At 50.1% G+C, this 27,044-nt stretch overlaps 1 protein-coding gene across 3 annotated transcripts in view; it reads left to right on the plus strand.

Annotated features, from left to right (window-relative positions):
• Positions 1–204: 204 nt before the first annotated feature.
• ATN1 (atrophin 1) overlaps positions 205–27,044 on the plus strand; it is a 28,375-nt gene continuing 1,535 nt past the window's right edge. Inside the window, exons 1-9 of one of the 3 annotated variants that reach the window (XM_064644668.1) lie at positions 205–324; positions 19,423–19,609; positions 19,807–19,944; positions 20,326–20,439; positions 21,754–23,753; positions 23,972–24,194; positions 24,303–25,020; positions 26,194–26,337; positions 26,605–26,785. In XM_064644668.1, coding sequence (XP_064500738.1) covers positions 19,532–19,609; positions 19,807–19,944; positions 20,326–20,439; positions 21,754–23,753; positions 23,972–24,194; positions 24,303–25,020; positions 26,194–26,337; positions 26,605–26,785 — 3,596 coding nt within the window. In that variant the 5' untranslated portion in view covers positions 205–324; positions 19,423–19,531. Of the gene's footprint in view, positions 325–19,422; positions 19,610–19,806; positions 19,945–20,325; positions 20,444–21,753; positions 23,754–23,971; positions 24,195–24,302; positions 25,021–26,193; positions 26,338–26,604; positions 26,786–27,044 lie in introns of those variants that run through there. The other 2 variants (XM_064644667.1, XM_064644669.1) reach the window with 2 other exon arrangements.

Consider the following 27,044-nt stretch of genomic DNA (forward strand, 5'->3'; position numbering starts at 1 on the left):
GTGGCTAAGGCGGGCAGCGGTGGGAGCGATGGAAGGGCGGCGGGGCGCAGGCGGCGGCGCCTGAGCGCGGCGGGAGAGGGGGCGACAGAGCCGCGGGGCGGGGGGGTCCCGCTCCCCGCCGCACCCCCCACCTCCCGGAGCCGCTGCCCCCGCCACCGACCGGTTATTCCGGAGACGCGAGAGGAAACGAGGGAGCGCGTAAAAGGAGGAGGGAGGAAAGGGGAAAAAAAAAAAGGGGGGGGGGGGGCAGCGTTTAAATCCCTGCCCCCCGCTCCTCGCCGCCTCCATTCCTCCCTTCATTCGACCTCCCCTCAGGAGCCGCCGGTGAGTCCCTCGCCCGCTCCCAGCCGCTCCCGCCCCGCTTGTCATTGTCGCCCACTCGCTGCATTCTTTCGCGGGTGGATTTCATCCCTCCGGTCCGTCTGTCGGGATGGGGAGCGAGGCGGCGGGGGGGGGAAGAACATCAAAGTTGGGGCGGGGGGGACACCTAGAGTGCCATTAACCCCCACGGGGCTGGGGAAGCGTCTCCGGCGGTCCCTGCCCCGGCGTGGATGCGGCAAGGGGCCGGGAGGGAGCCGGGACACCGCCGCGGGGCACGAGGGGCTCGGCGGGGCGGGGGTCCCGGCCACGGCTGGGGGCGCTCCGAAATCACCGGGGGGCGCTGCCCGCCCGGGGCTCGACTCCCCTGGACGGCGGCGGAGCGGCTTCCCTCCGGACCTGGCGGGCGGGGGTCGGGCGGGGGCTCCGGGTCCGCCGCGGGGGTCCCGGGGCGGGGACACCCCCCGCCGCGCGCCCAGCCCAGCGTGACGTCAGCGCCCCGGAGCCCCCCTTCCCTGCGGCGGGAAGTTCGGCGGGGGCAGGGGGAACGGGGGGCCGGGGGGGCAGCCGGCGGGCGGGAGTTGCGAGTTTGCGGCCCGGCGCCCTGCGGGGAGGAAGGCGGCACAACGCTGGAGGTGGACCGGTTCCCGCCCTCCCTGCCTTCCGAGGGGCCTCGCATTGTCCCCGCTTCCCCAGGTGCGGCCGGGGAGCAGGGCAGGAGTGTCTGGGAATAACGTTTCCATCGGGGCACCGACAAGAGTGTTGGCTCCCCTGCCGTGTGCGCAGTGGGCGCGGGTGGGATTCGCCCCCTCCTCTGACACGCCAGGGTGCTGCTTCGGGACCGGGGAGCTGGCGAGACCCCGCACGGCCGGGTGGCACCGGGGTGGCGGCTGCGCTGCCGCTGAACCGGCCGAGATTCCTCGGTGTGTAGGGCTGGTTGTCCATTTGCTATTGAGGGTTTCTGGAGAAGTAGCATCTGAGTTTCCCACACTGCCCTTCTGGCCGTGCCATGGAGCCGGTGGCGGTTCTGCCCGGCCGGCTCCTGCTGGCCTGTGGCCGCCCCGGCCCCTGTTGCCCAGAGAATTGCCGGTTGTATTTTGCCGAGTGGCCGCTGTGCTGTTGAAGTGGCAGCCATTTGGTCACCGTGGCATTTACTTTACGCGCTGCCTTCGCTCTCCGTGGAGTTCTGCCTTGATAGCTATTGTACGTTCCCCAAGTTGCTTTCCAGACGGGCAGTGTCTTTCCTTGCGTTTGCTTCAGTGCCGTGGCTGCCTTGAGTTCTGCAGCCGGTTACTCAGTTGCCAGGATGGCTACTGTAAGAATTTGTATGGCTTTTGTCTGCAGGGTCTGTTTTGCAGGGCTGTGGTTCTTGAGGAGCAGCATGTCCTTACCGAGCTGGGCACTCAAATCCATTGTCATTATCTCTGGTTGTATTGGGTGGATCGCATGGGAGCCGCTAGGCTTCCCAGCATTGAAAAAGTGAGGAGAAAGTAGTGGGCCATTATCCTAAGATGTGTAGCAGGAGGGTGGAGGAGGAGGAGCTGGAAATGCCCTTCGTTTACTGTCCACCTTAGTGCGTGGAGCATGGTTACACATCCTTCAGGTGTGTGATGCCTAAAGCTGTGGAGTTCAGCCCTGACTTACCACCAGAATCACTGTGTTAGTGTCAGCCGAATTCCACACTTGTCTGAGTTGAAAGCTGGACTCGCCTTTCTTCTAAGCCAGAGGGTGTTGTGCATCACTGCTGTGCTGCACACGCATTCCCGAGGGGCTGGAGCTCCACGGTCATTACCCATGGATGGGATGCTTGTAAATGTGAATGGTCAGATTGTTCATTGAAATGATTTTCATCCTTTTTTCCCCTGTTTCTTTGCCAAGTTGTTTTATTTTGTTTTCTTTTTATTGTGTTTGTTACTGGTGATTGCACAACCAATCGTTTGTGTATTTTCCCATCTTATTGGGGATGACCTGGTCTTTCAAACCAGACTTTTCCAGTTGTGATTCGTGATGGAGCTTCTCAAGTATGGCCAACGAGTGAACTTACAGTACCATGGTTCTTGCTGGAAATTATAAAAACCCTCCAAACATTTGAAAATTAAATGTGCAGTGAATCCTAATAAAGAAGATTAACAGGTTTAACCTGCTGCAGTGACCTGCCTTTACCTCTCTTCATATGCATTTACCTCCTCCCCTAGGTTTTGTACACTTTGGATGTCTCTGAAAGGTTCTTGCATTCTCATCTTTAGGTTTGCCTGCACAAGGAATTAAAATGAGGTTTCTTATGGGCATACTTGTATTCCAAAATAATAATGGTCATGCAAGGAACTATGATTCTACAGCATAGTGGGATCGCTGTACTGAAAGCAACATGATCTGCGTTGTTCTTCAATAGGAGGAGGAGCATCTAGTCCAGCTGGACTAGATGACCATTGTAGGTCCCTCCTGACTGAAATATTACATTCTGGTTTTATTGGTGGGTGAAATGCATCAGGCAGGTTTTTCTCTTCCCAGAGTTCAGCCCCTGTTACTCCTTGTACACCTTCCTGATTTGACCTGGAGCTTCCTCATGTTCATCGGTGTATTTCTGGAGGGTGGAGAGGGAGTTGAGAGGAGCAGTCCATGTGGAATACAGGACTGTGTAGGGAAGGTTTATTTATTTACCAGATCTGAGGTGTAATACATTTGCAAATGCAATCTCTGGAATTGATCTGAGCATGTATTCGGCTGTGCCCCTCCTTACATATCTACCTGTATGTTTACATATCTTATATTATTCTTCCCTTTTCTTCTGAGAACCTGGTTTTCTCCTCTGTCAGGCTGTATTATCCCCACTTTGGTTTTTTTCTTTGTCCCATTCTCTTTTGGACAAATAAATTACTTTTTTCATTGGATTTTCTGGTCTCATTCTTCCTCCATTAGGAGGAGATACTATGGAAGTGTGAAGTATATTTCCTGCGTTTATCACTTCATCTCTTCCACCTGTACATCTTGAAGACTGTATCTAGTGAAGTACAGAGTAGCAGTGCTTTACAGATTTTTTAAAGGCCAAATGAGAAGGCAACACAAGTTCCAAGTGTGTTCAGAAGTGGAGGGATCTCTGAAAAAGTCATGCTCTTAACCAAGCGAGGTACACTTAGGATGTATATTCTCTGCAGAATTAATTTGTGTGATCTCTGCTCGAGTCTGGTCACAGGAGATGGTTTAACATGAACACAAGATGCTCCATCTCAGTTCCTTGCCTGACTTACTGAAGCTGCAGCAGTGCCCAAGGCACGTGTTGCCAATTGGCCAGGTACATGTCCCAGTGCTCTCTGTGTCATGCTGAGTTGAACAATGGAGAATCTTTCTGTCCTTCCAGTCGTGTGTTGGGCAACCATGGGCCCACACCCCATTTTCAGTGAGATGTGTATGTAGAATGATGAGACAGAAGGGGATTTTTCCAACTCAGGTGGTTTGAGCTTTACCTCTCTACCTTAGTGTGGTTGGCTGATTTGGACTTTGAGCCTTTGGGGGTAAGGATTTGGCATATGTTATAAGTTTAGCAGAAGTCAACTTTGTGAGGAAGCGATCCCTTCGAAGCATTGTCTTGCTTCCAGTTCTGATAATTCTCCCGCAGAAGTCTCTGAAAGTCTGTTTTTTGTGTGTGTTGTCACAGCAAACACTGATTTGTTGTTGTCTCCTTCTGTAAAAATATCAGTGTTTGATTGATTGTTGTGGCAGTATTTTCACCTGCAAACCAAAGGCTAACTGCAGTATCTTCTCCAAACAATTTCAGCCAATGATCGTCTGTCTGGGCTTTGCTGAAGGAGGGTAGCTGGTTGCTTTCAATCTTACTTCATGTCTCTTGCCCTGGTGACATTCTTCATCATAGATCAGTTTAGCTGGAAAATTTTAGTCTTTTACTTCTCTGCCTTACAATGCACTTGATGATACCCTCTTTCTTCCACAAGGTCTCTCTGTGCTATAGATCACTTAAGTGAAGGCTGCATTTGAGCAGCCTTCATCTCTTTGGACAGTGGATTGGATTTACTATGTGTGTATATATATTTTTATGTGTGTGTGTATATATCACAATATATATAATAGTTTGTGTAATATAATACATCTTATATAAAATATAATGTTATATAGTATATTAAATTTATATTGAGATATATAGCATAGTGTATTGGATATAAAGTGTGTCTATAGCATAATATTGTGGATATACTGCTGTTTTTTTCTTTCAGGCAGTGCAACAGATGAGGTGATTTACCTCAGAATTATTCAGAGTTTGCCAGGCACACAAAGAGGGTCCACCCTCTATGAAAAATGGTTTATCCAGTCATAATTATCCATCAGGCTTTCCTCGTACATTACTAGACCACTGTTTTACATTTTCACCCAGAGCTAGATCCCATCACCACTTGGCCAACCTCTCTATGACTGCTAATGAATTTAGTATCGAAAAACCTGTTCTGATCAACTATCTGGTCCTCTACCCTGCCCAGCTCACGGCAGGGAATGTCACCTGCTGGTCTTTGCAGAAAATAATTATAAAAAAAAAAAACTCTTAAAGATTTTCAGTGATATGCTAGATTGCTATGCCAGTGTTTCAAGTGATTGATTTCTCCCACTTTTCAAATTTGCGCTATTCTCTGTGGAATTTGCCTAGCTTCAACTCCCATTGCATCTGGGAGTCTTTGTTTTGTAGGTTAAAGAGCTGTCAGAAATCTCTTCCCTTTATGGTGCTCATGGGCCATCCCCAAGTCACCTTTTAACCTTTACTCTGATAAGCTAAATATATTGAGCTTAAGTCTGTAAGGGGGAGGACTTATCAAGCTTCCCAATTTGTCAGCATCCTTCTGGAGTACACAGGTAAAAACGGCACACACTACCCCAATAATGGCCCCACCAGTCCTGTGTATAGTCAGGTAAAAATCATGTCTCTTTTTTCTTTTCCTGAAGAGTGTTACTCTCTGTGCACTGGTTGGTTTCATTCATTCAAGAAAAGCCCTCTTAGAAGTCTTCAGCTGGGAACTCTTGTTCCAGCCACTAATTACAAGGCCTTTTCCAAGCTTCTGTGTATCCTTGGATCTTCAGCCTTGAAAGCATTCTACATTCTTCTGTTCTTGATGTAAAAATCTTGGATAATTAAAAGGCTGGCCTTTCTGTGCGACCCCGTTGCAGCAGTAGCACCAACTCATCTGTGCTAGAAATTCCATTTCATCATTTACCAACTCACCTGCCTCAGCACCACCTGAAAACTTTACCTGTGTTCCTGAAAACTTTGTTTGGATGGTGCCTTCACCAGCTACCAGTGATATTCCATGTTAGGCCACCATTTCCTCTCACTGGTGGGCTTTGGGGGACTTGCTTTGTGACAGTGGGTCCATGCGTGACATCTTTTTGCTGGGACAGGTCATGCTTGTGCCATAGCGGTGCACGAAGCTTTATCCCACAGGTTGTCACATGTTGCTTTACAGAGATTACCCAAGGCAAGAAAAATATTTTGGGCAGTGCTTTCACTTGCTGCTGTGCCTTTTCTCCTGGCAGTCCAGTCTGAGCCTAGTTTGGGCTCAGTCTCTGGGCTCTTGAGTGGGTGCCCACTTGAGAGGCGGAGGCCTGTGCTTGTGGTTGGTAGGGCTCATTGTGTATCTATAGGTGGTAGCACTTCGGCATAGATTGCCTGCTTTGAATTCTGTTGGGATTGGGGAGAATTTTGAGTACTTGTGACTTTTAGTCCTTCGTTGTATCATGATCAGGAAGACCTTGATTTATCCATAAACATCTATTTTCTGATTTTGTAAAATCACAAGGACCAAAATCACCATGAACTTGGTGAAGTACATAAGACAAAAGCTCTTCTTCCTCCTAAGATGATTCAGCACTGGCACAGGTTCCCAGGGAGGCTAGAGATGCTCTTTGAGGTGTTCGTGACAACCTCATCTGGCTTTGCGGTTTACTGTGAACAGGGCATTTGAGGGATTCCAGCAATCTCTTCCAACATAAATCTTCCTGGACATACCACTGGTTTTTCCTCCCTTCAGCCCCAGAGGTGAGGACAGGATCATTCCACTTGGCCAGTTCTGTAGACCAAAGAAAAGCTGTGGGATCCCAAGCTCAGGAGTGACTCAGAGTGTATCAGTGTCTCAGGTCTGCTGTACAATTGTTCCTCTGCCCATCTCCCTGTCCCTAGTTCACTCCTTTCATTCTGGATCTGTCTGTCCATCCTGTCCAGACACTTGCCCTTGGCACACATGATTCTCATGTTGTCTTTGCTGTCAGTCATGAGTCCCTAGAAAGAGAGAATCTAAAGTGTGTCCCTTGGATCAGTGGCTCCAAGGTCATAGAACCATTTAGGTTGGAAAAGACCTCCAAGATCATTGAGTCCAACCATGAACCTAATACTGGCAAGTCCACTACTAAACCACATCCCTAAGTGCCACCAGGGATGGTGACTTCACCACTTCTTGGGGCAGCCTGTCCCAATGCTTAACAACCCTTTCAGTGAAGAAATTTTTCCTGATAGTCAATCTAAACCTCCCTTGGTGCAACTTGGGGCCATTTCATCTTGTCCTATTACTTGTTATTTTGGAGAAGAGGCCGACCCCCATCGTGCTACAACCTCCTTTCAGGTAGTTGTAGAGAGTGATAAAGTCACCCCGAGCTTCCTCTTCTCCAGCTGAACAGCCTCAGCTCCCTCAGGTGCTCTTCATAAGACTTGTGCAGCAGACCCTGCCCCATCTCAGTTTTCCTTCTCTGGACTTGCTCCAGGACCTTAATGTCTGTCTTGTAGTCAGGGGCCAAAAACTGTACACAGGCTTTGAGGTGCGGCCTCACCAGTGCCCAGTACAGGATCACAGCTCTGGTCCTGCTGGCCACACTATTACTGGTACAATCCAGGATGTCACTGGCCTCCTTCAAGCCTGTGCTGTTGCAAGAGGTTTTGTTCCAAGTGCAGTGTCCAGTGGCATTTTCTCATTTCTTGATGATGCCTTACCTGGAGCCCTTCAAGTAACAATGGTACCCACAGCTATCCTGTGATTAGTAAATGCCTTCTGAGAAGTCCCTACGGATGAGCAGGAGCTCTTATGGCATGTATGCTTCTCTCTTCTCTTCAGTGTATCACTCAACACTTTGTACAATTGAACTTGTTAAAAACATACCTACTAGGTCCATCTTGTCCACTGCTGCTGCAGCAGTAGTCACTACCAAATCTCTGGGAAAGAAGTTAAGGCAAGCTTATGTGCCATTTTCCTCTGATACTCCTACAGCTGCCAGCCATTTTCCATGGAGGACCTGCCATAGACAGATGTGGTTTCTATCTATCCAGAAAGCGTCAGTTATTTTCTCTTGAATGAAACTCTCCAGTTACCCATCAAATCCATACAAACTTCTAGCACCAATAGTGTCCTTTGATGGGAAATTCTGCAGCCACGTATCTAAGAACTACTCTCTCTTTTTAGTTGGTTTTGAACTTGTTTCTTTGTACTGTTATTTGATGGTCATCTGGTTTTGTACTGGAAAAAACATTGAAAAATTATTTCTTATCCAACCTTCTCATATATGGTTTTACAGTCCCCAGTCACATCCTGACTTTAATAACCTTTTCTCTGGACAGTCACTGCCCTTTCTAGTTTCTGCAGGAGAAGAACTGCACTGAAGATATGGGAAAGTCACAGTTCTGCTCAGTTAGTTCTTACCCTCATTATTACCCTCATTGATTTACTTTCATCAGCCACATTGGCTTCCCTTTGCTCTTTTTCTATATCCGTCCTGATTTTGCTTCTTTATATTTTATTCTCTTACGTTCTCTTAAATGGTGATCATCTGTGATACAGACAGTGTCTCAATGCCCTTGGAAGGCAGGACATTGATCATTGTGAGGATACAGCAGGTGTTCTTCCACCCAGCCTGATTCTTCAGCACTTCATTCAAATCCATTTGCAGAGTTTGATCCTTCCATCTGCAGAGCTTCTCTCTGGTTCTTATCTACACCAACAAGTTTTGCCTGGGATTGAGGGCTCTGAGCAGAGTTGGCAGCTTGCCCAGGCCTCCTTGTGCCAGCTTCAGAATGATACAGGTCTTAGCAGGAAGGGGTGACCATTCTTGCTATTCACTGGTCTGTTAGGGAAGGGAGGGGCTGTTGGTGTGTCCACCCTGAATTTGGATTCAACTTCTAGTTTCCCATGTTCTTACACATGTCCTGCAGCTGCAAAGTTTCCAGCAGTCTTCCACAGCAAAGACTTGCAGCAGAAGTCTGGAACCATGGTGGATTGACTGGTGGATAACTTCCATGTGCTGACAGTGAGAAGCTATGGGATGTGGAGTTGTGGTCACGAATAGCAGCAAGGAAATTACAACTGATAATGGGTGTTTCTGCACTGGAATGGGTGCTCCAGGTCAACTGGGAAAGCTTCACTCTTCAAGATGTTCAGAACTTGCCTGGACAAGTCCTTGAGTCATCTAAATTTGGGGTCAGCCCAGCTGTGAGCAGGAGTTTGGAGCAGAGGCCTGCTGGTGTCCTTTCCAGATGACATCCTCCTTTGAGTCTCTCTACAACCAGCCTGTGATGTCTTTGAGTAATTCACTTTGCATTCTTAGCAAAGGGACATCTATCAAAAGAGGGGTGTGAAGTATTACAGTAGACCCTTCACCCCTAACAGCTCCACAGGTGAGATGTGCTCAGGTGTTGCAAATATAGAAGATGCTCTACTTCTTAAAATAGTGAGTGTGGGGAGTGTGATGTATCCTTCCTCTGCATCACACATCCATAGGCCTCCATCCCACTTGCAGAGGGAAGAGCCCGGTGGGTTTTTTTTGTGTGATCCTCCACTGGGCTCTGCCAGCCTATATCTCCAGGAGATCTGGAGGCCCTCCTCTGGGGAGACAGAATGATTCTTCTGGGATTTTTAAGTAAATCTGTTACATACTTAACAGTCATTTTACTGTGCCCTCAGGAATTGTTTTACGATTAATGTAACCTTCTTTAGTACATCTAACCTTCATTTAGTGAATCAAACTTTATTTTCAGTTGCTTCTGCAAAAATTAATATTGTCTTCCGTGGTGTAAATTAAGCTATTCCATGGTGTAAATTAAGCTATTGTTAAATGCATGAATGTTTTTATTATTTATTACCTTGCTTTAGCTCTGTTTTTATTTCACTCTGCTCATCAGAAATATTTTTTTCTGAGATACATTTTTATTTGAATGGAAGTTCCAGAATTAGAGATTTCTTACTCAAAGTAACATTCTCGCTCCTCATGGTTGTGCAGAATTAAGAAAACAAAATATTAATATAGGCTTAATGAAATATAAACTGCTTTTATATCCTAAGACTGCCAGCACTCTGCACGTTTATTTTTAGTACTCTTATTTGGCACCGTTTCTTGAAGTTTGAGCATTTTAAATTGTATTAAAATGCAGAGAAGGAGCACCTAGGTAGCATGACAAGTGAATTTGTCAACAAGTACATATAAGAAAAGGACTGAAGCTGTTGGCTCAGGATGAGTCTCTTTTCTGCTTGGGAGGTGTTATTTTAAGTACAGAATCATAGACTGGTGTGGTTTGGAAGGGATCTTAAAGATCATCTCGTTCCAACCACCCTACCATGGGCAGGGACACCTTTCAATAGACCAGGCTGCTCCAAGCCCCATGCAGCCTGGCCTTGGACTCTTCCAGGGTTGTGGCATCCACAGCTTCTTAGCACAACCTGTTCTAGTGCCTCACCACTCTCATCATAAAAAATTTCTTCCTTATGTCCTATTTACATCTGCCCTCTTTCAAACCATTGCCCCTTGTCCTGTCACTGCAGGCCCTAGTAAAAACTGTCTCTCCATCTTTTTTTAAGTCCCCTTTATATACTTAGAATTGCAAAATCTTAGAATCATTAAGGTTGGGAAAGACCTACAAAGATCATCGAGTACAACCTTTGATCAAGCACCACCACATCAAATAGACCATGGCAATGAGTGCCATATCCACTTATTTCTTGAACACTTCCAGGGATGGTGATTCCACCTCTTGCCTGGGGGAGCCCTTTCCAATGCTTAACCACGCTTTCAGTGAAGAATTTTTTCCTGATCTCCAACCTGAACCTCCTCTGGGGCAGCTTGAAGACCTATTGCTAGTTGATTGGGAGAAGAGACCAACTCCCACCTGGCTACAACCTCCTTTCAGGTAGTTGTAGAGAGTGATAAGGTCACTCCTGAGCTTCCTCTTCTCCAGGCTAAACAACCCCAGCTCCCTCAGCTGCTTCTCATAAGACTTGTGCTACAGATTCTTCACTATCTTCATTGTCCTTCTTTGGACATGCACCAGCACCTCAATGTCTTTTGTGTAGTGAGGGGCACAAAATGGAAAACAGGACTCAAGGTGTGGCCTCACCAGAGCCAAGTACTGGGGAATGGTCACTGCCCTGGTCCTGCTGGTCACACTATTTTTGATACAGGCCATGATGCCATTGGCTTTCTTGGCCACCTGGGCACACTGTTGGCTCATGTTCAGATGCTGTTGACCAGCACCCCCAGGTCCTTTTCAGCTGGGCAGCTTTCCAGCCACTCTTCCCAAAGCCTGTAGTGCTTCATGTTGTGACCCAGTTGCAGGACCTGGCACTTGGCCTTGTTGAACCTCATACGGTTGGATTCAGCCCATTGATCCAGCCTGTCCAGGTCCATCTGCAGACTCTTCCTACCCTTCAGCAGATCAGCACTCCCACCCATCTTGGTGTCTGGAAACTGACTGAGGGTACCCTCGATGCCTTTGTTCAGATCATCAGTAAAGATATAAAATAGGCCTGGCCCAAACACTGAGCCCTGGGGAACCCCACTAGTGGCTGCCAGCTGGATGCCAGCTGCCAGCTGGATGTAACTCCATTCACCACCACCCTCTGAGCCCGGCCATCCTGAAAGATTTTTACCCGGTGGACAGTGCACCTGTCCAAGCCGTGGGCTGCCAGCTCCTCCAGAATGCTGTGGGAGACAGTATCAAAGGCTTTACTGAAGACCAGGTAGACACCATCCACAGTGTTTCCCTCATCCACTAGGCAGGTCACCTGGTCATAAAAGGAGATCAGGTTGGTCAAGCAGAACCTGCCTTTCCTAAACCCTTGCTGGCTGGGCCTGATCCCCTGCTTGCCCTGTACGTGCTGTGATTGTGCTCAAGATGATCTGTTCCGTAACCTTTTCTGGCGCTGAGGTCAGGCCGGTAGTTCCGCAGATCCTTCTTTGGACCCTTTGTGTAGAAGGCTATTGCATTGGCTAACCTGTAGTCACCTGGGACATCCCCTGTTAACCAGGACTGGTCATAAATGATGGAAGGTGCTTGGTGAGCACTTCTACCAGCTCCCTCAGTACCCTGAGCTTAAAAGCTACAAGAAGGTCTTCCTGGAATTTCCTCTTCCCCAGGCTGAGCAACCACAGTTCTCTCAGCCTATCTTCATAGGAGAGGTGCTCCATCCCTTTGATCACCTTTGAGGTCTCCTCTGAACCTGCTCTGACAGGTCTTTCCTGTGCCGAGGACCCCAGAGCTGGATGCAGCAGTCCAGGTGGGGTCTCACCAGAGCAAACAAAGGGGCAGAATCATGTCCCTCAACCTGCTGGCCATGCTGCTTTTGATGCAGCCCAGGACACAATTGGCTTTCTGGGCTACAAGCACACATTGCCAGCTTATGCCTAATTTTTTGTCCATCGGTATCCCCAAGATCTTTACCACAGGACTGCTCTCAGTCCCTTTAGTCCCCAGCCTAAACTGATCCTGGTGATTGCCCTGACTCATGTGCAGGCCCTTGCACTTGGCCTTGTTGAATTTCATGAGTTTCACATGGTTCCACTCCTCAAGCCTGTCAGGGTCCCTCTGAGTGGCATCCCTTCCCTCTGGAGTATCAACCACTTGGCTTGGTGTCATCTGCAAACTTGAAGAGGGTGCACTTGATCCCACTGTCTGTATTATTGATGAAGGTATTAAATAGTATTGGTCACAGTAGGGACCCTTGAGGGATGCCATTCATTACTGATTTCCACTTTGGCATTCAACTGTTGGATGCAACTCTTTGCACATGGCCATCTATCCAATTCCTTATCTCTCAAACCCATATATTTCCAATGTTGTGACGAACCGTGTCAAAGGCCTGGCAAAAGTCCAGGTAAATGACATCTGTACCTCTTCACTTGTCCACTGATGTGGTCACTCCATCCTAGAAGGCACTTGATTAGTCAGGCACAACTTGCCCTTGGTGGAGTCATGCTTGGCCGTCTCTAATCAGCTCCCCGTCTTCCATATGTTTTGACATGTCTCCCGGGAGGATCTGCTCCATGTTCTTGCTAGGCAGTAAGGTGAGGCTGACTGGTTGCTAGTTCTCAGGGTCCTCCTTATTACCCTTTTTAGAAATGGGTGCAATATTGCCTTTTTTCCAGTCACTGGGGATTTTCACTGGGGGACTGACATAACATTTCAAATACCATGGGGAGTGGTTTGGCAACTATGTCAGCCAATTCCCTCAAGACGCTGGGATGGATCTCAGTGGGTCCCATGGACTTGTGCATGTTCGGTTTCCTCAGGTGGTCTCAAACCTGATCTCTTACGATGGGATTATGAATCTGCTCTCATATACATACATATATCTAAATCAAGAGAGTTCATTCAGCTTGTGTATTAAAGTATGTGTAATTTGTCCTCTGGCACAGAGTGAAGTTCCTGAAAGCATACATTTACATTTATTGTTTAAATTTACTTTAACGCATTCCATAGTGACCCATTCTATGCCATATTTTGAAGACGGAAGAATGCAATGACATTCCAGTACATTGTCAGTATGAAATCAATTCCTTTATATAAAATAACAAAAATTGACAACTTTCTCTAGTTTTAGATTGGATTTATATTTTGACCTCTGAGCAGTAATCACAGTTTTCACTTGTCTGTCTAAGTTTGCCCAGTAACACTGTAGTGCCAATCCTCCCTAGCAGGGCAGGTCTCAGCCCTTCATGGATATGTCCGATGGTAGCTGGTGGTCAGATGCTGCTGTCGCAGCCCTGTGGGCTGCTGAGGACCCAGAGGTGTGTGCTGTGATCCTGAGGTGTCTCTCTGCAGTGGTGCAGGAGTGACCTGCAGGAACTGGGTGAGCAGGTGGAGAAAGCTGCTCAAAGCAATCTGGGCTCCTGAGTATTTCAGTCCCCTGAGATCCTCCAGCTTCACATTAGTATTGCAGGAAGGATGTAGTCAAACTTATCCACTGGTAGGTGAGAGTTTTAACTGGAGTATGATTATTTGCCCAGGTTAACAGTCTTATTCCTTGGTTAATCCACCGTCCAGCCTGAGTTCACAGCCCCTGCACCCACCCAGTGCTGTAGTTATTTTGTAGGAGACAGAAAAATGCCTTTGTTCCAAAACTACCTTTCATTTGGTGTCTTATAAATATATTTATTCTTAACAAGATTTATTAAATAAAAAAGATTTGCCAGTCATGGGAATATTCACACCAAGATAATATTAGCCACAGACATGTGCCATCTTGGTATTTAACCATTTTGACATCCTGATCCCTTTGCTCACAGAGTCATTTTCCCTTTTACAGTAATGTCATGCTTCAGGTACCTATCAAAAGACTCTGACATGCAAACTGAACCCTGACCTGTTCATTCACTGCTGTCCAACACTGAACACAGTGCCCTTTCCTTCCCTCCCTTTCTCCACTATAGTAAAATGCCAGGATTCAAGCATGAAATCAGGTAATTAGCCATTGGGAAATGCTGTCTGATTGCAGTATTTTGGACAAAACTTAGTGTTTTCAAGATACTGCATAGTTGTTAAACCTGATTACATTTCTGGAAATCTATCCTTCATTTTATAAAATTAGGGAAATTGAGACAGGAATTAAAAATGCCTGGGACTATCATTCACTGGGCAGTCATATATATATGATATGTGTGTGTGTGTGTGTGTGTGTGACAACTTCAGACTTCCCATCCATGGTGCTGTTCCTTGACTATACTGCTCCGGTGGGCCATCTGAGTAATCTTTGCTTGTCAAGAGGGATCGTTGGTTATCATCCCAGCTTATTTTCGGGACACTTTTCAGCATCTGCAATGTGTTAGAAAGCAGCTGTGTTCGTTTTGTCACTCTGGTTCCTCTCTCCAGTGCTAACCCATCGTTTTGCAGAAGGGGAAAGAGAAAAACCAGTATGGGAACACAGAGCTATTGAATGGCAAAGAAGCAGACTCAGTTTAACTCTCACGTCTCCGTCTGAGTCCCTGCCTTTTAATACCAAATGCCTTTGATTTCACACAGGATATTGGATGTGGTTCCTACATTTCAAAAAGTGACTTAAAGAGTAGTCACTGTTTAAACAGTTTAAACAGTAGTCACTACTTTAAACGGTTCCCAACTGAAGAAAACAAGAGGTTTGCACTTCAGAACATCCTTACTTAGACTAAAGCAGGCACTCCACTGACTCCTTACTCCAAACTTACTTTCCATGGACTAGCATCTAGTAGAGGATGGCTATATCTACAGTACCCAAATAATAAGGCCTCAGCTTGGCCAGGCACAGCACTATCTGTCCATTAGGCTGGTGTTCCTAGTACAGCCTTTGGCCTGTGCCAGCGAGTGCTCTCGCAGATGATGCCTGAGTGTGGTTTAGGAGTTGGTGTAGGAGCACACCAGTTGCCAGTGGCCAGGTTAGATGTGTCTGTCCCCTTTCAGAGGGCAGGGGAAGTTTGCCATCTCTGTGTAAGCTATGTAATGCCAATCACTCCTGGGACCAGAGAACAGGTGCTGTCCCATTTTGTTTAAAGCTACAGATGCTGTCAAATTGCCCTTTCTTGCAGCATTTGGGGTCCTGATGGGTGGCAGAGTTTTTAATTAATTTCTTCTTTGAGACTGAATGATCCAACCATGTACCTTGACACCTTCATATTCAGTGCCTCCAACCAGTAGATGGTCTGTTGTGCAGTGCCTTGGTGGAGAGAGGAGGCTCCATCACTGCTGTTCTTCTCCACCCCCAAATTACCACTAACTAGCTCAGGGCAGGCTCCTGTGTCACGTACCATAGTCATGTTCTGCCTGTGCATCTCCCCATCTGTTTGGACCGGGTCTGAATCCACCTGAGATTACTGGGATGTTATGGTCGGAGAAGATCAAGAGTACCAAATAATAAAATCAAGCAGATGGTTGGGGTTCTTTCCCTAAGAGATGAGAAATACAAAAGAAGGGGAAGAGACTGTGGTAACTATTGACAACTGAGTCATCATCATGGCTGGGCTTTGCGAACGAAGATTAGGGAAAGGTCTCTACCCACATTTGTCACAAGCGCGCTGGTGGCTAAATAGGCCAATACGAGACAGGCATGTCCAGTTGCAAAAGGTACAGCAGAAAGACTCCTTAGGTGGTAAATTCTGCAAGGCACGATTCTTTCTGCGTTGTCTTTTCTCCTCAAGAGTGATCCTGCGTGTGTTCTCAAAGGAAGCAGCAGCGTTATAGATGGTGTGTCTCCAGGCCTCCCGATTGGAGGCCAGAGTAGACCAGTTATGGTGATCAATATGGCCAAGGTTGAGATGTTGTTTCAGGGAGTCCTTGTATCTTCTCTTCGGGGCTCCTCTCATGTGGCAGCTGGTGGCAAGTTCGCCATAAAGCAAGATCTTGGGAGGCGGTGGTCCTTCATCCTGGAGACGTGTCCTGCCCAGCGCAGCTGAGTTCTCAGCAACGTGACAACTGAGTACCAGCAGCTAATCTCAGTGAGGACTGGATCAGGCCTTAAATGTCTGCCAGCTAGACACTGCTGTGGTAATGATAGTGTTAGCCCTTTTTCTTAAGTGACGTGGATCTTGGGAGCCTTCAGCTCTCCCTTCTCCTGGCACTGGCCCCAGGGAGGGCTAGCTGGACCTTAGTTCCCATTTCCTCTGCTTCTGTTGCCATCTAGGAGAGTTTATTTTCTCAAACCCATTTTCTCTAACATGCAAATGCTATCCTGAGCCAAGGACAGACTTTCTAAGAGAGGTAAAACCTTAGTGCTTCTCATTTGAGATGGACTTGATTTCAGTTTAGTTACCTGTGAGAATTGCTCCACACTACTGCCTGGGAAGGAGAGAGAGTTTTTTCTGTGTCCCTCAATAGAAGAAGAACTGGAGCTCGCTAGCTCCTGGCTGTCTGTGCAGGACAGTCCAGCTTTGGCAAGGAGAATTAGTTGGAGCTGAGGAGGAGCGGGATCCATTTTGAATCCCACGTGGGGGATGCCTGTTGAGTGTGTGTTGCTCACAGGAGACTGCACCAGGGCTTACATGAGAATATGGAGGGCTTTGGGCAGTAAGCCAAGCCAAGCTGGGTTGTGTGAAACGCAAATAGAAAATAGCAATTCGCAATGCCTCATAACTCAGTCAAACCTGTAAAGGGCTTCACAGGGCCAGGGAAAGGTTAACCCTTTGACATCAGCCCTGCCACATCTCACCTCCTTAGCAAAACCATGGAGCCCTAAAAGCCCTTCAGAGACATTTGCAGGGATCTTCAGTGACAGGAAGCATTAGATGTAACTTTGCTGATTGTCAAGGCTCACATTGCAAGCTTTTTTTTCATAGATGTTAAAATTAGAAGGCAGTGTTGTGATCCTCTCATCTGGCCGTAACAGTTTCTCTACTGAGCCTAATAATGTGTGTGTCAGTTCTCTTACATATTTTAGAAAAGTCTTCACTAAGTGACAGAAACTTATGTCTCAGTCAGGAGTTGATTATGTCTCCTGAAACACCCCTATTTGTTTCTGGCTTTGTTTGGTACTGCATATTCAGCAGTTGACATAAGTACCAGGTGGGTATATCTCTGTTAAAAAGGGAAGTTTTGGTCTGTGGTTGGCTGCGTATTACTTCTCTGACTTTTCTGGAAAGAAGCTTCTAATCTGTCTAATTGTCAGGGTTACTGAAAAGCTGAAGTGAGACCTGTGTACTGCAGTACCAGGTTGGGTTCTTTGGTGTGGGAGGTGTGGGTGGCATCCCTGTGGAATGTAGAGCAGTGACATGTTGGCAGCGTGCTATTGCTGCTGCTGTGCCTTCAGAGCTGAGCTAATACTTGTAGGTTGCCACCATGGTGTGTGTCAAAGTTGAATTAAATTAGGATTACCCTACCTAAAATGTTTGTTTCATGTAAGAAATGTTAATTCTAAATGCTTATCTAGAATAGCACCAATGTAACTGGCTGAATTAGCAACCAAAGGGCAAAGCATGGCAGAAATGTAAGGCTGTAAAACAAGTCAGCTGATAGGGATTGGGAGCAGGCTCTGCCTCCATTAGGTCAGTTATAAACCATCATCAGCTATTTTTCTATTAAAGAAGAGGTCTAAGTTAATGAATTGATGTGTGTGGGAATTAATGCTGGATGAGTCCCCTGTGGCTTTTGTGATGAGGGTCAAATAAAATATTAATGAAATTAAAACAAACAACCCCCTGCTCTTCCTAAGTGCCTTCCGGATGGGTTTCTCTAAGCATTGGTCGGGGAAGATGTGGAGCCCCAGGAGAGACAGGCCGGTGTCATTATTCCCTTTTCATGGGCAGGGAGATGAGGGTGGTGGAAGACAGTGACCCTGGGGCCTCCCAGGCCAGCAGCAGGGTTGCACAGGAGGTCTGCTGTCTGGTGCTTTTGCTCTGATTTCTCCAAAACCCCTGAGGTTTCAGCTCCTGTCTCAGAGAAATGGAAGTCCATCCAGATTGCTCCTGCACTGCTCGGCTGGAAGCTGAACTTTCCAAGTCTAAGACAGCCTTTGGGAGTCCCAAATCTGTAGTCTTCTTATTCACAAAACTTCTCTGTGCCTCCAGATCAGAGACCATAACCCAGTAGATGTGGCTCTTTTCTCCTGATGCCGTATCCACATGACACATTCACTTGTCTTGTGAATTGTCCATTCTAAAGTCTGAGAATAGGAGCTCAAATGACAGGCTGGGGAAGGATAAAGTCTTTTTGGTTACATCTGTGCAGTGCAGTGCAGTGCAGAAGATCTCAGGCGTGATGAAGTCAAGGAAACTTGCTTCAGGAGCAGCATCCCTGAATCATTTCAGTCCAGTTCCCAGGCTAACACAATCATGGTGCTTTCATACTCTAAAGTAGGAACTGTGTGGTATAACAGGGTGTTAAATATATATGGTGCTTTTGGACATGGCACAAAGCTGTAAATTGGTTCAGAAATCTTCTCGCTGCTGCAAAATGTAAGGATGTGATGTACTCTGCATCTCTGGGCATGATTCTATTACACCGAGAAACATCCAGTTGTATGGAGAAGGAGACCTTAGCAGGCACTCCAGGCTAAACAGAGACAGTTCTGTTTGCATCATGCAAAATCAAAGCCAAATGCATTTTCTTGCACCTGTTTGTGTACCTTGGGCATGGACCAGCCTAAGCAAGACTTCAGCAAAGGCCACTGGGGGCCCATGACACAGGGCTGGCGAATGACAGCACATGGCGAGGTAACTTACTGTGCTGACAAGTGCAATGGGGGACTTAGTTTGTCATGAGGAACATTTTAAAGCACTTTCCTGTTATTTTTTCTAAGGAAGTGAAAATGCTAAAATTATTTCAGAAGACAGCGAAAATCTTGATAACCATTCCTCCGTGTTACCTCCAAAGCATTATTGATGGGCCCTGAATCATAGAATCAGAGAACCACAGAATGGTTTGGGTTGAAAGGGACCTTAGAGATCACCTAGTTCCAACCCCTTTGCCATGGGCAGGGACACCTTCCATGGACCAGGTTGCTCACAGCTCCATCTGGCCTGGCTTTGAACAGTTCCAGGGTTGGGGCATCTACAGCTTCTCAGCACAACCTGTTCCAGGGCCTCACCACCCTCACAGTAAAGAGTTTCTTCCTCAGATCTAATCTAAACCTGCCTTCTCTCAGTTTGAAGTCATTAAAAAGGAATACCTCTCATTGTGTGGGTGTCACTCCCAGAAACTGGAAATCAGGTATGGCAGTGGGCAAATCTTTTTCCCCACTGATGGAAAAGTTTATTGAGTTCTTGGTAAACATCCTTGCATCTTTAAATAAGGAAACAATAATAATTTTGTCATATTTCTGTAGCAAACCACAAAAATATGTTCTACAGTCCACTCAGTCTTTCTCCCCTCTCTTGTGCTTGTCTGCCTTTCAGGATTCATCAGGATCTTTTTGTGTGACTGGTGCAAGCCTCCCTTCCAGAAGAACTGCCCATCTCTGTCTCCTTGGGAACAGCCGAAGGGGGTGCGGAGTGACAAAAATTTATGTTTTCATCAAACCGGACCAAGGAGAATGGGGGTCCCGCACCCAAAAGAATGAAGACACGACAGAACAAGGACTCAGTACGTGAGATAGGAGAGGGGAGTGGGACGTGAGAGCCAAGATGGACCTGTGGGTTGGGACTGAGACTCCCAGCAAGCTAGTGGGCATGAGTTTGGCACAGTGGAATGCCAGGGGTTCAGGGGCTTTGGGAGGCTGGGGACGAGGTAGGAGTGGAGGGAGATGCCATGCAGGACTGATACAGTGATCCTTCCCTTAGATGTCAATGCGGAGTGGACGGAAGAAAGAGACTCCAGGGCCCCGAGAGGAACTCAGGTCACGGGGTCGAGCTTCCCCCGGGGGCGTCAGCACCTCCAGCAGTGATGGCAAGGCTGAGAAATCCCGACAAGCGACAAAGGTATAAGCTAGCACGCAGGTGTGGTGTGGCCAAGGACTGCCCAGACTGGGTAGGATCCATTTGAGGATCCAGGAACACAGACCAGAAGGGATCCACCAAGGAACCCATGCTGGGTTAGCTCCCTAAAACAAGCAGGATCCCTCTGCTCTTATCCTCACCATCTTGCACTTCCTGCCATCTCCTAAGAACTGGTCCTTGGTCCCACCATCCCCTTTTAGTGCTAATTTTTGCCATATCCTGGCTCCTTGTTGCTCTGCTAGTGTTATCAACACACATGCAATGGTGGCTGTGTCTCACCTGCTGCATTCTGTGAAGGTGTGGCAGGTTGGGAAATTGCCCCATGACCCTCCCATCTCCCTGTTCTCCTTCTCTTCCTTGCAGAAGGGCCGAGTGGAGGAATCCTGCACCCCCAAGGGCAACAAGCAGGGCCGAACAGAAGAGATCTCAGAGAGTGAAGGGGAGGACACTAATGCTCCCAAAAAAACCAAAACCGAGGTGAGTTCTCTCTGCTGTGGTTGCTGGCATGCCCCAAGTCCAGGGCAAAGGAATCTCCTGTTTTCCTACCTGTGCTGCTCACACCTGTCCAGCTTGAGGTTCCCACTGCTTGGGATCCCCAGCACCTTGTTTTGCACTGCAGCTCTTGCAATCTAAATGGCATCTGTCTGGCTACAAAAAATGCCAGCAGGAGAGACAACTGAGGAGACAGAGGCTCTCTGTTTTGCCTTGTCTGCAGGGGACTACTGTGCTCTTGGAGCCGGGCACATGCCCTGCCTTTCCCAGATTAGTGGCAAGAGCCTGGCTCCATGCGCAGCTGCTCGTTGGGTTAGTCAGCCTCTTCCGATCCCCTAGCGCAGTGTGGAATGGAGGTGCTTAAGTTGTGATGGGTTCCAGGTGACAGTCGTGCAAAACCTGCTCATGCACACACAGAGTTGTGACAGGACTTTTCCAGAAGCCGACAACATCAGCCTGGATTGGTAGTTGGATGGTTGGAAGAAGACTCAGCTCTTGTGCTTCTCTGTTCCTGTTCTGGGAACTGGCCTTAGAGGCTGCAGACACTGGGATATTTGCTCACATTATGAGGTCATTGTAGTTAAACCACTGTGGTTACAACTTTGTAATTTCTCCACATGGGCACTCCGTTCAGCTCAACAGTGATATTTTTTCAGGTTAGCCTCTCTTGTAAGCCCCGAGGCTCAAGAGTGGCACTTGTTAATTACCCAGGATGACTGCTTAATCACCAGTGCACATTGCCTGAGGTGAGAGTGGTGGGGAGGAGCAGGGATTGGGAAGCACAGGGGTAACTCCTGGAGGTAAGGAGTGGGACAGTGAGAGGGGTCTGGAGGGGATCTGATGTCCTCGACCAGGGAGAGCTCTGCAGGGGCAAGAAGAGTGAGTCTGAGTCTGGCGTCTGTGCTGGGACCACTGTGGTGTGTGCTGTTCTGTGCCACCTGGTGATATCATGCCCTGGCCAACAGCCCACCACTGGTGGTGGTGGTGCAAGGACCGCTCATATCTGTTCACTCTCTACCTTTTCTGTAGCAGTTCCCTGCCCTGCTTTGCTGCCCCTTTACACAAGGTACTTCCTTCCCGAACGTGGGATGCTCATGAAGGATGTGAGAGCACTAGAGGGGAGGCAGGAGGACATGTTATTTATTCCTTGCCAGACGATGTCTCCTTTCCTCTGTGGGCTTTTCTAGTGCTGGGGCTGGCAAGGAAGGGCTGGAAAGCAAGTTTTCTGGGAACTTGAAATGTGTTAGGTGTGGTCTGGGAGGCTTCCTAATGTGTCTTTTCTCCTCCTTCCTACTTCAGGAGTTGCCCTGCCCTCCATCCCCATCCGATGTTGACAGCCTTGATGGCCACAGCTTCAACGATGAGATGAGCAGTGACCCACGGGACATTGACCAGGATAACAGGAGCACCTCTCCCAGTGTCTACAGCCCTGGGAGTGTGGAGAATGACTCCGACTCCTCCTCTGTGCTGTCCCAAGGGCCGTCTCACTCCTACCACCACCCTCCGCTCTTCCCCCAGAGCCCACCGGTAGCTCCCCCTCCCGACAGCCTGGCCCGTCCACCAGAGCCCAGTTTTGGGCTCCCAGGCGAGGTGCACCCCCAAGGACCCCCTGCAGGAAGTTACCATTCACAGCTGGAGGGCCAAGCCTCCCGCATTTTCCAGGCTCAAGCCCCACAGACACCCGCCTCCTCCTCCTCCTCTGCTGTTGCTGCCCCTTCTGCTCCCCCTTCCTCTTCATCCTCTTCCTCCTCTTCTTCCTCCTCCTCTTCCCACACTCCCCTTTACCCTTCAACCAATGTGGTCCAGGTTGGGACCAAAATTGCCAGTGGAGTGGGGGGGCTCCCAGCACCAGGGGGTCGCGAGCAGACCCTCAGCGCCAAGCACAATCCACCACCCACCACCCCAATCTCACTGGCGTCAGTAGGAGGGGGGCTCCCCCCTCAAAAGACGCCCCCAGCCAACCCTCCAGCTGCCCCCCCAGCTTCAACCCCTTCCTTCCCTCACGTCTCTGCCAACCTGCCTCCCCCCCCAGCCCTGCGCCCCCTCAACAACACAGTGGCTGCCTCCAGCTCTCCGGGGATGGTGGGTCAGGGCCTGAGCGGCCACCTCCCCTCGCCCCATGGCATGGGGCAGGACAAGGCACCAGCCCTGGCCCCCTCCCGCTACCCCTATGCCCCACCACCTCTGCCACCCTCCAGCTCCTCAGCTCAGTACCCCCAGCCCTCCCCGGGCCAGCCCCTACCCAGTTACAGCGCTTCCTACGGGCACTCCTTTCCCCCACCCAGTGGCCTCTCTGTCTCCAGCCAGCCCCCCAAGTACACCCAGCCCTCCCTGCCTTCGCAGCCCGTCTGGAGCCAGGGGCCACCCCCTTACAGCCGGCCCTTGGGCAATGCTGGCTCCCACCCTGCTGCCCCCTTCCCCGGCCAGTCCCCCCATCACCAGCAGCCGCCCCAGCAGCACCACCACAGCCATGGGAGCAGCGGGGGTGTCTCCCCAGCAGCTGCAGCTCCTCCCCAGCCCCCTGGCTACCCTCATGGCCTGGAGTCCAACAGCCATCACCCTTCCCATCCCACCTACGGGCTGCGCCTCTACCCTCCCCACAGCCAGGCTGCCTACAGCCAGGCTCCCTCGGCCACCCCGGCCACAGCCCCCTCTTCCTCCTCCTCATCCTCCTCCTCTTCTTCTTCCTCATCCTCCTCTGCCACCTCTTCCCAAGGAAGCTACCCCAGCATGTGCTCTCACCCCCCGGGACAGAATCCTGCCACCTACACTTTCCCCCCTCCACCCCCCCCCTCCCCTGCCCATGGTGCTGGCCCTCCGGTCACCTCTGCTGCCACCACCCTCTCCACTGTAATCGCCACCATGGCCTCCCCCTCTGCAGCCCCCTACAAGACAGTCTCACCTCCGGTACCCCCTTCAGCTGTGGCCCCATATGGGAAGCGTGCGGCCTCCCCTGTCCCCACCTTCCAGCCCCCAGCCCCCTACAAGCCAGGCTCACCCCCCACTTCCTCAGCTGCCCCTTTCCGGGCAGCCACCCCTCCTGGCTACCGGGTGGCCTCCTCCCCTGTGACGGGCGGCTACAAAGCCCCTTCACCCGCCCCTTCTGCCCCACCACCCTTGCCGGGGAGCATGACTGCCCCGGCCCCCCCACCGCCCCCACTCCCCCTCAGTGCTGCACAGATCAAGCAGGAGCCATCAGAGGAGTACGAGCCCCCTGAGAGCCCTGTGCCTCCTGCTCGCAGCCCCTCGCCGCCCCCCAAGGTGGTGGATGTGCCAAGCCATGCCAGCCAGTCAGCCAGGTGAGGGGCAGCTGTGGGGGGTTCTCTGTAGGCTGGGGTGTGATATAAGGGGCAGGGAAGAGGAAATCACTCCAAGCCTGAGGTGCAGCTGCTCCCTTTTTGCCTTTTTCATGGTACTTTTCACTTTCTCTCAGTGTCTTTCCCACAGTACCTATCCCTGTCCCCATCCCTTCTCTCCAGCCCCTTCAGCACTGACAGGCTTCATGTCTCACTCCCAGATTCAACAAACACCTGGACCGTGGCTTCAACTCCTGCTCCCGCACTGACCTGTACTTCGTGCCCCTTGATGGCTCCAAGCTGGCCAAGAAAAGGGCAGACTTGGTGGAGAAAGTGCGGCGAGAGGCTGAGCAGAAGGCACGTGAAGAGAAGGAGCGGGAACGGGAACGGGAGCGGGAGAAGGAGCGAGAGCGGGAGAAGGAACGAGAGCTGGAGAGGAGTGTGGTAGGTCTGGGGGTCCCACGGCTGCAGCACAGCCAGGGTGGATGCTCTAGGGCCCCCTCGGCCACTCCCTGCTGGGACCCTGAAGCTGGTCTCTTTGCTCTTTTGCAGAAGATGGCCCAGGAGGGCCGTCCAGTCGAGTGCTCGTCCCTTGGGCCAGTTCCCCACCGCCCCTCCTTCGAGCAGGGCAGTGCTGTAGCCACTGTTCCCCCATACCTGGGCCCTGACACCCCGGCTCTGCGCACCTTGAGTGAATACGCACGGCCCCATGTCATGTCCCCCAGCAACCGCAACCACCCCTTCTACGTGCCGCTGGGGGCAGTCGACCCGGGCTTGCTGGGGTACAACGTGCCAGCCATCTACAGCAGCGATCCAGCTACGCGGGAGCGGGAGCTGAGGGAACGGGAAGCCCGCGAACGAGACCTGAGGGACCGGGACCTGCGTGAACGTCTCAAGCCCGGCTTTGAAGTCAAACCAGCTGAGTTGGAGCAGCTCCATGCTGTGCCGGCTGCTGCCATGGATCCGTTCCCACGCCATGGCGGGCTGAGTCTGCAAACAGCCCCTGGCCTTCATCCCGCTTTTCCCTTCCACCCAGGGCTGGGCCACTTGGAGCGGGAGAGGCTGGCGCTGGCAGCTGGCCCCACTCTTCGTCCCGACATGTCCTATGCTGAGCGCTTGGCGGCCGAACGCCAGCACGCCGAGCGAGTGGCTGCTCTCAGCAATGACCCTCTGGCCCGGCTGCAGATGCTCAATGTGACACCTCATCATCATCAGCATTCCCACATCCACTCCCACCTCCATCTCCACCAGCAGGATGCCATACACGCGGGTAAGGACCCTGTGGTGGTGGTGCCCTGCACAAAGCCCTGCTCTCTAGTCTAATGTGTCCTCCTTAACGCTCCCTCCCTCTGGCACTGGGGAAGCCCAAAAGCTGCTGACACTAGACTTTAAGGTCACAGATCTTCAGCCAGAAGAGCCTAACATCATGGTTGTTATTCCTTGCCCTCACTCCCATCCCACCAAAGGCACTGACACTGCTGTTTAGTGGCAAGCAGAATTGTTTGCACCATGTCCTTTCATTCTGGATCTCTGAGGACAGTATAAGTGCTGGGATCCATCCCACTGGCTGCCAGGCTGCTATTGCTGGGGACTTCATCCCTCACATTGGGCTCTGCAGAGGGAATGGAAGCCCTGCTAGAACAGTTTTGATAGTGTCCTTAGGACTAATGAAATGTTGGTTATCAGGTTTGCTGCTATAGCTCTTGCTGCAGGTAATGGGATGGGATGGGATGGGAGAAGGAACTGGAGGCTGCTGTTCTTCAGAATTGAGTGGTGGTCCCTTCCATTTCCATGTCCTACAGGAAAGCAAAGTAAAAAGTTAAGGGATGAAAATCTCGGGAAGTAAAGCCCAAGCTACAGTACAATAAGAAAAAAGTGGTGTGCCTGCTCGGGTGCTGTGAGCAGTCAGTGGGATCTGGTAGCAGAGTGGCAGACGCTGGCTCTAAGCAGCCACAACTGCTCAGAGGTGGCACCAGGTACAAATGAATGTCCATTCCCCCGTTCTCTGTAGCTGGACATCTCTAGCCAGCACTCTGGCAGTGAGTCCAGACCACTGGAAAGAGCATCTGTCCTGGATGAGACCGGTAAACGGAAGCATCCAAGTACACACATGAATGACTGCCAGGGTGGCAGATAAGCATGATACAGGGTGCAGACCTGATTGCAGAGCAGGTCCTTGCAGAATTGACTTCTAAGGAGCAGTACTTCTCCCTGAGGAGTGTGGGAACAGAGCTCTGCCAGACTGGTTCATGTGAAACTCAATGCAGGCAAAAAGAGTAACACTCAGAAGGACATGGTATTGTATTGTCTAGCTGTGAAGTGATTCCATCCCTAACATACTCCAGCCTTCTCTCCATGTCTGTTTTGTGAGGCCTTGCACCTTTCTTCATGTTAGCTTTTACAAAGCATGGGACAATTATCTTGTGTTATCTTTTGTTCCCAGCCTCAGCCTCTGTTCACCCTCTTATTGACCCACTTGCCTCGGGATCACACCTCACCCGGATACCATACCCAGCTGGAACCATCCCCAACCCTCTCCTGCCTCACCCTCTTCATGAGAATGAAGTGCTTCGCCACCAGCTTTTTGGTAAGGATGCTCACAGGTTCTGCTGGTCTCCTCCTGAGAGATCAACAGAGCTTTGACAGGCAGGGGCATCAGGAGGGGTCACAGGACCAAACAGGTCTGTCAAACAGAGCTTCAGCATGGTGTAGGACAGGACCACTCTATCAGGGGGTGGGCAGGTCCTCCATGTGGGCAGGGCAGGGAATGGGAGTGCAGCAGAGTCTTGACTGAGCTGTGGGGCCATGGATGGAGCTGTTTCATCAACTTGTTTCTTCTCTGTTTCGGGTGCAGCTGCACCCTACAGGGACCTGCCGGGCTCTCTCTCCGCGCCCATGTCCGCAGCACACCAGCTGCAGGCCATGCACGCGCAGTCGGCTGAGCTGCAGCGCCTGGCCCTGGAGCAGCAGCAGTGGCTTCACGCCCATCACCCCCTGCACGGCGTGCCACTCCCGACGCAGGAGGATTACTACAGGTGTGTGGGCCTGCTCTCACCTCACACATACGCCTCCAGGCCCAGCCTGGGGCTGGTGGAGGTGGTGGGCACGAGGAAGCATTGCCCCTGAGATGGGTGACTGCCTGAGCCCACACCTGGGAGCAGGGATGCCTTGCCTTGCCATGGGGAACAGCTGTGGGCTGGCCACAGGAAGGTCATTCTTGGCAAGTGGCTATTCACTTGCCAGGCTCCTCACCTCTGGAAGGGGAAAGAACTTTACATGTTTCACACATGCTAA

This window comes from Pseudopipra pipra, chromosome 2 (genome assembly GCF_036250125.1).
Source record: "Pseudopipra pipra isolate bDixPip1 chromosome 2, bDixPip1.hap1, whole genome shotgun sequence".
In the NCBI taxonomy this organism is placed as follows: Eukaryota; Metazoa; Chordata; class Aves; order Passeriformes; family Pipridae; genus Pseudopipra; species Pseudopipra pipra.